This window comes from Limanda limanda, chromosome 2 (genome assembly GCF_963576545.1).
Source record: "Limanda limanda chromosome 2, fLimLim1.1, whole genome shotgun sequence".
NCBI lineage: Eukaryota > Metazoa > Chordata > Actinopteri > Pleuronectiformes > Pleuronectidae > Limanda > Limanda limanda.
The window spans coordinates 7,857,039-7,869,600 of NC_083637.1; the positions used below are offsets into that span (position 1 = coordinate 7,857,039).

General features: G+C 42.3%; 1 protein-coding gene across 1 annotated transcript in view; it reads right to left on the reverse strand.

The window, feature by feature from the left end:
* The window catches only part of LOC133016007 (collagen alpha-1(XI) chain-like), a 29,284-nt gene extending 16,949 nt beyond the window's left edge, over positions 1-12,335 (reverse strand). Inside the window, exons 1-7 of the mRNA XM_061083306.1 lie at positions 12,290-12,335; positions 4,006-4,173; positions 3,816-3,907; positions 3,330-3,451; positions 2,881-3,043; positions 1,697-1,819; positions 56-169 (exon numbers count right to left, since the gene is read on the reverse strand). Of these exons, the coding sequence (XP_060939289.1) occupies positions 56-169; positions 1,697-1,819; positions 2,881-3,043; positions 3,330-3,451; positions 3,816-3,907; positions 4,006-4,173; positions 12,290-12,335 (828 nt within the window). The remainder of the gene's footprint in view (positions 1-55; positions 170-1,696; positions 1,820-2,880; positions 3,044-3,329; positions 3,452-3,815; positions 3,908-4,005; positions 4,174-12,289) is intronic.
* Positions 12,336-12,562: the final 227 nt, after the last annotated feature.

The following is a 12,562-nucleotide window of genomic DNA, read 5'->3' on the forward strand; positions in this document are numbered from 1 at the left end:
GATAGAAAGAGAGAGAGAGGAACACAACCCTGCTGCACCTCCTGTTGACTCTCACCTCGTACTCTGTGACATTCGGGCCGACGGTCACCGTGGAGACGTCCTCGTAGAGGTCGCTGTAGTCAAACTCCTCAAACGCTTCCACCACACGTTTCTTCGGCACTCTCTCCACCTGAAAACCATAAGAGAGTCAAAGGATGGAAGAGGCACCGAGAAACAGGTGAAGCATGACGTCAGCACATGTAATGTTTTCTTTAAATGGACACAGAGAATTGAGATGGAAACGGTCAGGTAGTATAGTGATAGTACAGAAAGGAGAGATGTGAACCACTTCCTCTGCCGGCTGTCTGAGTGAGTGATCTGCTTCGCGAAGAAGAAATGAAATATGAAGAGCAGCTCCAGCTGGCCTCCACTCAATATTTGTAATGTGGCTTCTTCAAACCCGCTTATTACATCATGACAAAATAAATCAGGGAACCAGGAATGCAGTGTTGTGAGCCGTGTGCCAGGCGATAAATCAAACAGCATCGGCAGGGGAAGGATTTGAAATTCTTCCCAGTGGTGTGAAGCACTGGCACACAGAACCTGGCAGAGGAAACCGGATCACAAAACCACGCAGAGAATTGAGAGAGGGAGAGAGAGAGAGAGAGAGAGAGAGAGAGAGAGAGAGAGAGAGAGGGAGGGAGAGGAGAGAGAGAGAGAGAGAGAGAGAGAGAGAGAGGGAGGGAGAGAGAGAGAGAGAGAGAGAGAGAGAGAGAGAGAGAGAGAGAGGGAGGGAGAGGGCTCAGTGGGCATTGGTAGCTTTTCAGGTTTAATATGTTTTATTTCTAGAAGGGAAAGTCCACTCAACTAGAATAAAAACTAGAATAAAACACCTATAGATAAAATCTGCACGTGTTTTAAGACCATAATTTATGAAATTTAAGATCCATGTCAAGTCCAAAAGATATGACGGAATATCAAAGTCACAGAACTATTTACACTTCCCCATAATTAACAATAAGGTGAAGTAGCCGAGGAAGAGAATAACCAGACAGTAGGTATCCTGAGTCTATCCTAAAGCTGAGTGTACTGAGATAAATTCTGACTGATTGTTTGTTTTTGTCGTTTTAATATTGCTAATATCTGTATCATTGCTAACAGACATATTACAAACTGCACACATCAGCAAACATTTATCTTAAAAGAACCCAAAGTGCAACAGAGTTAGAACAGAATTCAGACCGACCTAAAAGTCTGTAAGACCTAGTATATGATATTTTAACATGTTGAAGACTTGACCCAGCGAAAACCCTGAAATAGTGTAGATAGATAGATGGATAGATGGATACTTTATCAATCCCGAGGGAAATTTAGAAGTGTTGAGCTAAAGAAGATGTATTTGTGGGAACATTTGAATCATTGATCTATGTTTGTCTTCTCTGCCCTGTGAACTGTCCATACATACCTGTAATAGTTCTCCTCTCACGAATGAAACCTCAGGGGCTTCTTCACTTTTTAAAAGACAGCTCTGGATTTACAGCCTCGACACCTGAAGTGCCTCCAAGTGTATGTTATCTAAAGAATGATCCACAGAACGACTCTTTCCCACGTGGCTGATATGATTTCTGACCCTTCGAGGTTCACGTCTGGAGGCCGACATGTGGTTCGAGTCTCTCTAAAGCCGTGAGAGGGGGGGGGGGGCGGCCGAGGGGCTTACCTCCTCAGCCTCCGTCAGAATGCTGTCGTAGGGCAGAGCTGCGTCACAGTCTGGGATGAAGTCCTGACAGTACGTCTCTGCTGCTCGGGGGTCGTCCACGATGAGCAGCTGCTGGATGTCCCCCTGCGTCACCACAACAAACACAAACAAGGCGGAGTCTGGTGAGATCAGTGGAAACCACATGAGCGTCAGTTAATGATGTCATCACTGATCCTCAATGAGCAGCGTGTCATTAATCATACGACTGACATGTGTCTCCCATGTCTGTATCTTTGGCTGCGTGTGATCATTTAGACAGATCAAAGTGACATAACTTGACTTTTTATTGTTGCTTTGCAGCTGATGTGCTCCAGAGGCTCAGTCTGGAGTTGCCGCGGCACATGAAGTTGACAGACACACACACACACACACACAGACACACACACACACACACACACACACACACACACACGCCCACAGGAGTTCAAGCCAAACACAGGGCCGGAGTTGCTCAGTTAAACAGATGGACCACCTGACACTGCGCTAAAAACAGAGGTCGGAGATCACGTTTAAAATCTGTCAAAATGACCTCACCGCGCTGAGGACACTTCAGAAACAGAACTCATGAAAGTCTAGAAAGATTTGACACAGCCACAGATTTGAGAACGATTTTTCCAAAGCTTATTGTGAAAAATCTGCAGAATCTTGTAAGTTTGAACAGGGCAATGCTCATTTAGATTTATATGTATTCCTTCCTTCCTATATTTATTAGTCAAATATTAATATGTCAATTGAGCTACTTAATTATAACTTTTTTAATTGAACATACATATAAAAACCATGCAGTGGTACGTGCAGTACAGCTGTAAACCCACTGGAGGACAGTGTAGAGGGAAATCCTTTGTTTTGATGGTTTCGTCACAATTTGATGGATAAATGCAAACAAGCAGCAGCAAGCAGAGACACTTCCTCACCACACACAAGGAACTTATTGTGGCTTTTTTTTTTTTTTGTTGCATCTGCCAAGTTTCTTCTCCTGAAGGCAAAAGAGTTTTCACCGAACACGGCAAATGATTTGGATGAAACGAGCCTCGTTTGCCTTTTTTAACATGTGCAACAGAGTGAAGACTTTCAGCTCCACCGGCTTAAATCGTTCCCTGCTGTCGTATTAAATTACACCCCCACAACGACAGTGATATTCTTACTTCAAACACGTCTTCGTCCAGCAGCCGAGTTCCGAACACGGTGACTCCCTCGGTGCTGACATGGGGGTCGTGACCTCTGAGCAGGTCCAGCGTGTCCAGCTTGACGCAGTCCAGGTAGAGGGTCACAGACTGGCCCTCCACACTGTAGGCTACTCGGTGCCACCTGGTGGGAAACAGAGAGGAACCAGCTCATTTCTATTTATTTGTTTTATTTATTTGGTATATTTATTTTGTATATTTATAGAAAAAGTGTTTGCAGAGGCCTTTTAAGGTAACTTTAGCACCCCATGTTACATGATTCAAAACTTTAACGCAAAGGAAACACTAAATGGGGTGTTTGGGTGCCTGTTTGTGTGTGTGTGTGTGTGTGTGTGTGTGTGTGTGTGTGTGTGTGTGTGTGTGTGTGTGTGTGTGTGTGTGTGTGTGTGTGTGTGTGTGCAGTTACCCACTTGCCATCAGCCAGGTTGATCTTCCTGAAGGTGGGGTAAAGTTCGGGAGGCGGCTGACCCTCGTGGTCCTCATAGAGGAAGACAGGAGAACGTCCGACCTCCACCCCGAGCTGCTGAGTGCCCTGAGAGAGGAGGAGACACAGAGGGAAGACGAGGTGTGAGGGGATGAAACTATGATAAGAAAGGGAACCAGTCATTTTTTTGTTAGTCTAAACAGGGTCCTCGACTTTGGACACATCTTTAACACATTTAGCAAAAGCCTATTCCTACATTGAGGACAACCTGCGATGCTGATCCCAGTAGGAATCCTGCAGAGGTAATGGTTGGCAGGGAATCAGTTTATTTGGCTCAAGGTCAAATTAGAACAATAGATAATGTTGCAGGATTATCGGATTAAAGTGACAGAAAGCAGAGTGGATAAAGAAAAGAAAAAGATTCAACATGATGTAAGCTAAGACCCTGGTGTTGTGTGTGTGTGACTCGTACCTGCGAGTCGTACAGGGAGAGGAGAAAGACCTGTGAGCCTTTCACAGCTTTAACTGTCGTCATCACGGAGAAATTCATAGGGAACGGAGAATCTGGTGGAACACACACACACACACATATTTAGACGCAGGCTCTCATGGCACAAATTCAAATTAACGGCCTTAAACAAAGCCTCTGTATTGAAATGTACCGGGGAAGAGTTGCTTGGTGGGAGCGCTCAGTTGGATCTTCTTATCGATTTTAAAGGAGAGGTCAGTTTCTTCTCGGCCCGTCCTGCTGGTGCACAGACCGGCCTCCAGGGACACTCCCTCCATGTCCTCCGACAGCTCCAGGACCTTCAGGACATCGATGGGAGCGGCTGCGAAAAAGACAAGAGAAACGCTAAGACTGAGACGATGGTTGTTTTTGAGGACGAGACGATCTGAGGCTGTTTGTCAACCCACTAACTCAAAGTATTAAGGAGATAAAAGTAAATGAAAAACAAAAACAGGCCTGGTCAAAATCACACACGTCCATTACTTTCTGCTGAAGCATCACAATAAGAGTGCTGCCTCTGCAAAGCCCTGGAAACCACAAGCATTTGTCATGAGGCAGAAAATAATGAAAATAATCAGTCACTGATGATTTTCACTGTCAAACCTCAGAAACAGCTAAACACCATCGTTCTGTTCGACTGTAAGAAGTGAAAAGAAAAGCAGGGAAGGATCGGGGGGGATTCATCACTTTTGGCTCAGCTACAACCGAAGCTCTTTTTATATGATTTTCTTTTACGACTTCTTCTTTGACTGACTGAGGGTTACCACACTGGGGAAGATGTCACCTATAGATATATATATATATATATATAGATAATACAAAGGCTTGGAAAGGATCAGAGGCCCAGTGACCTTTGTTTTAACATCAGCGATAAGGATCACAGTTTGCTCGAATGTAATATAATAAGAGGGGAAAGCAAATTATAATTTAAACCACACATACAAGTCTAAATAAATTTTGTTATTTAATTGTGTGACCTCTGTGAAGACACTTGTATCTTTGTTTTACTTCCTCTGAAGAAATCTGAATCTGAGAGAGATGGAATAAGATTAAACCTTATTAAACAGCTGCATGTTTTCTGTATCTGAGGGCACCTCAGCTTCTTACCACAGGATATGGTTCATATCCCCACTGGAAATTAATTGTCGTTCAGTTGTTTTCTTTCAAAGCTGCACAAATCTCTTTTCACGATGGATCAAACACTTCCCAGAGATTCTTTTAGCTTATTTTTTGTTTCTGAGTCAAAACCTTCCCATCTCTCCCTTTGGACGGGCGTAGCAGGCGGCCATTTTCAGAAAACAAGCTCTGATGAATCCACCAAATATTTCCACACACAGTTCCTCCACGGCACCTGAAGGCAAACAGTGTAATTGCTGAGCTGATGAATGTCAACAGACCTTGTAAACAGACTGATGAAATATAACCTGTGGTCTCCGTGTCTCTCTTTTTCTTTCTGTGATACTCGTTGCAGAGGCTCAGTGTAAGTGCATGATAATAACTTCAACTCCATCCCTGACCCAAGAAACACATCACACAACAAAGACTCAATAGAGCAATAGAGGACACACACACACACACACACACACACACACACACACACACACACACACACACACACACACACACACACACACAAGGAATTAAAAAAGTAAGAGACATTTGGAATTCTACAAATGCAACAACAGTTTATGGCAAAAATGCTGAACATATGCACCGCACACGTGTGATCTCTTACTTAAATACACACACACACACACACACACACACACACACACACACACACACACACACACACACACACACACACACACATCTCACAGAGCACTGTGAGCAGAAAATGATGTAAAAGATGAAACTGGGAGGGAAGATAGGGGAGGAATGTGCAACACAATGTACTGAAAGCTCAAAAAGGGAGCGAAGGGGGTAAAGAGGGAAAATAGCAGAAATATTAGATGTTAGGGGAGAGGAGGGCAAGCCTCTACTGGTGTGGCTCCTTTTCACACGTATTTCTGAGGCTTACGTAAACCCTCCATCTGCCTCGCACCTTTCACCACACCAACGCTGTTACACACACACACACACACACACACACACACACACACACAGACACAGACACGTGCATGCACACAAGCGGTTGGCATCACGCCTGAATCTGAGCACCAGATGTGTTTGTTGCCCATTCTTTCTGTTTGTCCATCAGTTTGTCCATCTGTCCGTCTGCCAGCCTCCTGGCACTCTCTCTGCATGTAATTCTGTCTTTCATGAACCTGCCATCATATGATTTACTGATGCAGCTACAGCAGTGTTATTAAATCTTGGCATGCTCCAACTCATGGATGCCAGTTAACGTTGCTTTATGGACTGAGAAACGTTGTAAAATGTAGATATTAAATAGATTAATTGTTCTCAGGGACCTGAGCTTGATCACTGCAGCTTCAAAGACGTCTTGCACGACACAATATGTTATCAGACTGACAAAATTAGGAACACATGTACAATGTTTAATGCAACACAATGGCTTTGCAACACAACTAGATTGTTCAGAGTGAAAGTTTTGTTTTTATGTGAGCTTATAAAATGTACCAACCAGGTGGTGATAAAATACTGAATTCTGAATAAGCATCAGGCTTCAGAATAAAGGCTTTGTATTAATTTAATGGGCTTGACATTTTGGAATGAGATTGAATTGGAATTGATTGGAAATAGTTTTCTTGCTGTAGAACTCTTGGGCTCTCTGCAGGGTTGAAAACCGGCAAACAACACCTTTCTTGAAGCGACAAAGAGGCTACAAGGAAGCTCCTGGTGTTCACTCAGTAGAGACAGTTGGACTTTAGGGAACAGACGTGTGCAGGAAAAGAGTTTCCATTCATACGGAACAAGAACTGATCGGCAGCACTGACATCTGAATGCAGCCCCGGACAAGACGAGACATGGAATCTCTGCACTGAAACACATCAGGTAATGTTTCGTTATTCTGCAGATGCCTTTGTATGTTCAAGCAAAACCACAACATCTCAATATTGTGATAATTAGTGCACGTGAACACACACACACAAATGCACACACTCACATTTACACACACATACACTTGTGTTGGAGCTCCGGTCCCCATCAACCCTGCTGCTCTGAACTCGTGTGGGGAGAAACATGATCAACATGCACACACATGTAGAGTATGTCACATGTAATCCTCTGCATGAAGCAGAGCAGCCGTAGTATGAACATAAACATCATGAATGAACAACTCAACTATAACACTGACACTACCTGCAGTATCTGCACAGCGGACCTGCTCTCCATGGAAGCAGGACACGCGCATGTGAGGAGTCACGTGTGACATCGTAACGGAGACGATGCGGACTCGCCTCTGTCAGATGTTATATATAAACGTATATACCTGCGCGCAGGATTCTACCATCCATTACAAAAATATGGTTTAAACTTTTTATTAACGAGTTTAAAAGCGAAAAGTTATCCTATTGCCTGACAAACGTCTTTTTTTAATCACAATTATTTAGTCAGAAGAAGACTGTAGTTTCGTTTGTTGATGTTTTTATTGCTGTTACTTTTCCTGTTATTTTTGTTAACAGGAAAAATGGATACTTGATTTTTAATTTATCTTTTTTATTAGAACTTTGCCTGTCCTTGGTTTTAAATGGTCAAAAACTTGATTTGTCTTTGCTTTTGTGTCAACAGTACCCTTATATGCAGCAAAGTTTATTAAAAGACATTTTTTTTAATGAAGTAACAATCTTTATTGCCTGTTTTTTCAGTCATCACATGCCTCGAACAACCTCAAGCAAAATTTAAAAGCTGTTTGCTAAATAAGAGCAATTGAGAATTTGTGTCATTCATTATCCGATTAGTCGATTAATCGTTTCAATAATCGGTGACTAATCGACTATCAGAATAGTCGTTAGTTGCAGCCCTAATTTGATAGGACAGAGTTAAATATGAAAGAGGGAGAAAGCCTGGGAAAGACAAAGGAGCAAAGGGCCAGGCCGGAATCAAACCTGTGGCCACTGCAGGAGGAATCAAGCCTCGAACATGGTCAGACCCAGTCCGACTTTTGTTGGTGCAATGTCACCATGTTTTAAAATCTCAGCAATGGCTTTGGTAACCCAGGTTTATCAGTTAAACCTGCACACATGAATTCAACCTGCGATAAATCTAAAAGCTTTAAGGTTTTACGAGGGTGTTAACATTCAAACTTCCTAATCATACCAATAAGGTAACCTGGGAATGTCCCGTCCAAATACTGCGCCCTGTGCAAGTCAGTCAACTGATCTCGATCCAACTGATCATGTCTTTCACCAGCAGAAGACAAAAACAACAAAGAAATTACGATGACTGACGTACAGGCACAAAAGAGCAGTGATTGGGGACAGGTACGTTTATATTAATTTGTCCGGTGAAGACAGAGACGTGCACAAAGTGGGGCTGTGCGATAATGCTTAACATTTTATCAAGATACATTTTAAGTTCAAAGACTCATTGCTCCTTAGCGAAGGTTGTGGTTTAAGCTCTTCTTGATGGACAAAGAAAGATAGAGAGTAAAACTCTTCTTAGGTTCCTCGAGTATATATTATACCTCCTCCAATATACTGTATATTGGACGATGTGTTTTGCCGATTGATCGTTTTAGTGCCCTGCCCAAGGCCGAGGGCAGATTTTATCTCAACCAGTGCTGATTCAGTTACCTCATGTTAGATTCCAGTTCTCCCTCCACATCTAAAACCAGATCACTGAGATCGCTTTATAAAAAAGGTGTGCACCAAAAACACTTAATTCTGCATTGACCTTGTATTTTACATAGTTTCTGTAACATATGGACAAACCTGAGCTGCTAAATATTGCCTGCATCTTAAACTATGGACGAACAGGTGGACAAAGCAAACTCAACAGATCTATTACAAAATGCTATATGACACAAAGTGTTTAAGTCCAAGTGGAAGCCACTGTCTCTCATTCAAGATCAGTCTCATGTTACGGTTCCACTTTTAGTTAGTGAAGCACTGAAGTTGATTCCCGGACACAAACAACACACTGAGACACACACACACACAGACAATTTAATGGGCACCATATTGGAAAGACGATGGATTTTCTGGCAACCAGATGTGTGTGTGTGTGTGTTTCTGTGCACGTGTATGACTGACGACTGGTTAAGAGGGCTTTTTTTTATGTAAATGTGTGTTTGTAATTAGTCTATCATTATCTTGGTAATGGCGAAGAATGCAATAACGTGACATTCACAGAAACAAAAACAAATGCTTAGTCGAGCCTCCTACACAACCAATAATAAAACACCACACGGGGTTTCAGATCCCCTCACTCTCTTTCTGATGCGTCCCTCTCCCACATCTGACACGGCTCTCCTCCCGAGACAAAACCAGATGAAGGATAAAAAGAGGGAGATGAAAACCAGAGAGGAGAAGAGAGGAGGAGCGCAGAGACAGAGGGAAGAAGAGGACGGTGGGACCATGTGTTTTCTTTCCTCTTAGTTCAGCTGGCTCTGATCAAAGAACCCCACTGGATAGTTTTTCCTGCTGTCTGTCCGTCTGTCTGTTGTGCACACAGTACACACACATGCAGACCGACTGACATGTGCGTCTTATCTTCTTCTAGGAACCTGCGGCACTTGTGACACCGTTCTCCTCTCGACCCAAATAAGCAGCGACGTGTTCCACACACATTCATCCCCACAGTCCCTCTTCCTCCTAAACACAGATGAAAGCCTGCGTCAATATTTGTCGGTCGCAGGACTCCGGCTCTTCTCTCCGACAGCTACACGTTGCTTTATGTGGCTCTGTGCTCTATTATTGTTGGATGTTGCATCATACAGAGACTTTGATTTCGGAGAACAAAGAGAGCGGCTATTTTTGAACGAAAGGGGAAATTTATAGCTTGCAGACATTGTTATGCCGGGGTGTAAAATATGTTAAAACACAGAAAACAATAATCCTCGAGATTAGATTTATGTGCTTTCTAGTGATTTGAAGGACATGTTATAAACAACATTAACAAACCAAAGAACCAAAACACGTCTGACTGACTAGGAAATATTTCACAAACAATTAGTCAACTAATCCTGATTTAACAGCTTTTGTACAAATTAAATTCAGTTTGGTCTGTTATTCAAACCTGGCTCTAATCATGGTGTTCTCACTGGTGGGTCTTGTTTTTGCACCAAACAAATTGAGACGCCTCTTCTGACTGGGACGTTGAGAGGCTGGACTCAGACATTACACACCAGTCAGCTGCATTTGCTGTAAACTAGGACAAATCTGTCTTCAATTTGAACGGGGCACAATATAGAAAGAAATGCTTTGATAAATGGCTCTAACTACTTAATCGAAACAAGTCTGGGTCTTCCTCCATGACAGCAGATGCTACGCTATTAATGTTAGCATGCCAACATTTGCTAAAGAGCACTGAGCCCAGTGCAGCTGAAGCTGTGATGTCATTAGTTTTTGCACGTATAAGGTCATAAAGTATTGGACAAATGTAAACCTTTGACCTAATACAGGCACTAGATAAAAAGTTAAGGCATAAACAAAGCTATTCCAGTTTATCACACAGGGGGCGAGAACATGTTCACTAAATGTCATGCAACCTTTCACTAAATGCCACGAATCACGGTAGAAAATGAAGTGATATCTAATGGTGAGATTGCACCACCATCACCTGACTTTCATGTGATTTCACTCTGAACATGATGACTAATCTATTCTATTTCGTTGTTTTGATTTCTATGGGTTTCTATGGTTTCTTGAAGATTTGATGATGTCAACTTGGTGAAATTGTGATGGATAATATTCATTTTGGAACAACACAAATGATTTATAATTTAATCAAAAATAGATGACAGATAATGAGATAGAAAATAATTGGTAGTTGCTGCTCTAATCCTATTTTAGCTGAAACAAGATTCATTAGAAGGATTTTGAAGCTCAAATGTATTGATTTCATCGATGGTTGGTCAGTTCTTTTATAAATGTCTGTTGTGTGTGACACCTTCAGACCTCCCGTTCTGCACGGAACGACCTACGAGGGTAAAGCTATCATTCGAGGAGGTGACTCCAGACATTGTTTAGGTGAGTAGACGGAAGCGTAATCCTCCCAGACTCCAGTGAACCAGGGCAACCTATAAAGAATTCAAACATTAACATCTGGCTTGGAGTGGTCCTTCGAAAACACAGACTCATCTCAGTGCTTCCAGACGGACAAGAATGCTTTTCTTCACTCACTCAAACATGAACTGATAAATTATTCATTTGTTCACAGTTTCCAACTTTGGGTGTTTGATATTTTTCATGTATGGTTTTACCTTAAAAAAAAATCCGAACAGAATCTCTATTTTATATTCTTCTCTTGTTGTGTCCCTGTAGTTGTTTGAAGAATCCAACATGTCTTGACTGGGATTTAACAGGAACTTAAGAGACTTAAAAGGCTGTGGTTTGGCTTGAGCTCTGGTGGCTTGTTGAAAGAAAAAGTTAAAGGACCAACTCTTCTAAAACATGCACCATAAACACAATATTTTGCTCATAAAAAATAGTATTTCACTCATAAGCATGGATATTTCACAAATATTCATCATCTTAAAGGAAGCAGATGTGTTTGATCCCCACCAGTGCAAAGGACTCGGGATACATTTTGAGTGGTTCATGGTGGTCGAGTGGTTCGATTCAACAAAAGGACGCCCCAGGGTCTGACTGTGGGGTCCACTCATTAACATGTTTATGTGTGGGAAGCCATCAAGGGATCGTTTCATTTGCACGAGTAGCTCATACTGATCAATCGGGATTCATATGTGACGACTCATGAAGACATTAATCACACACTATTTGATAGCAGGGGGAAAAGCTGAGATCATAGACTGTAAATAAAGATGGACGGCCGCTCTCCACTTCCTACTGTTACGCCAAAATATCCTGGATTCACCTTTGACATCATGTGGAGCCAGATTCTGATCTAATGTCTAATTAAACACTTAGATCAGTGTGATAAGAACAACCTAAATTGACAGAACCCGTGTAAAACATGTTTTTTTACTTTTTGGTCCCATCTGCTAACATGGAGGATGCAGGGTTTATGACCTATACTGCAGCCAGCCGATTAAAAAGTCTATGGCTGACAAACATGAGTTTCTTCAGCCTTCCCATGTTGACAGTGGATTAGAGAGTGAAAAAGACACTAAAGGACCATTGGCCATTAAAAAAGACAGAAAAGAGGGACGTGTGCTTAGCGTGTTATAATTCTTATAATGTTTAATTAGCAGTAAACACAAAGCGTGACGTGGACTAGACACAACAACACACCCTTCCCCCCCAAGCTCAGCTGCTTGTATGACTACAGGTAACTGGTAAATTTGATTTACACACTAAATCCCCTGATAGAAAGCTACTACTGGGCAGAGAATTGAATCCATGTTGCACCTTTGGCAAGATCCAAGTCTGTGATGTCAAAGCAGGTTTTTCCCATCATCGGTCAAATCGAAACCACCTGCTGTGACACCACTGATTGGGGTGTGGCCAGAAGACGAACATGTTTTCATCGAATGCAGACACTCGCAGAAATGGTTTGTTAACATCAGTCTTTTTGAGTTTTGTTAAACGTGGAGAGTTTAGCTGCTGCTGGAGACAGACGATAAAATACAGCAACACACATTGAAATGAACCAAGTGTTTTATACTCTGTAGCATGTCCAAC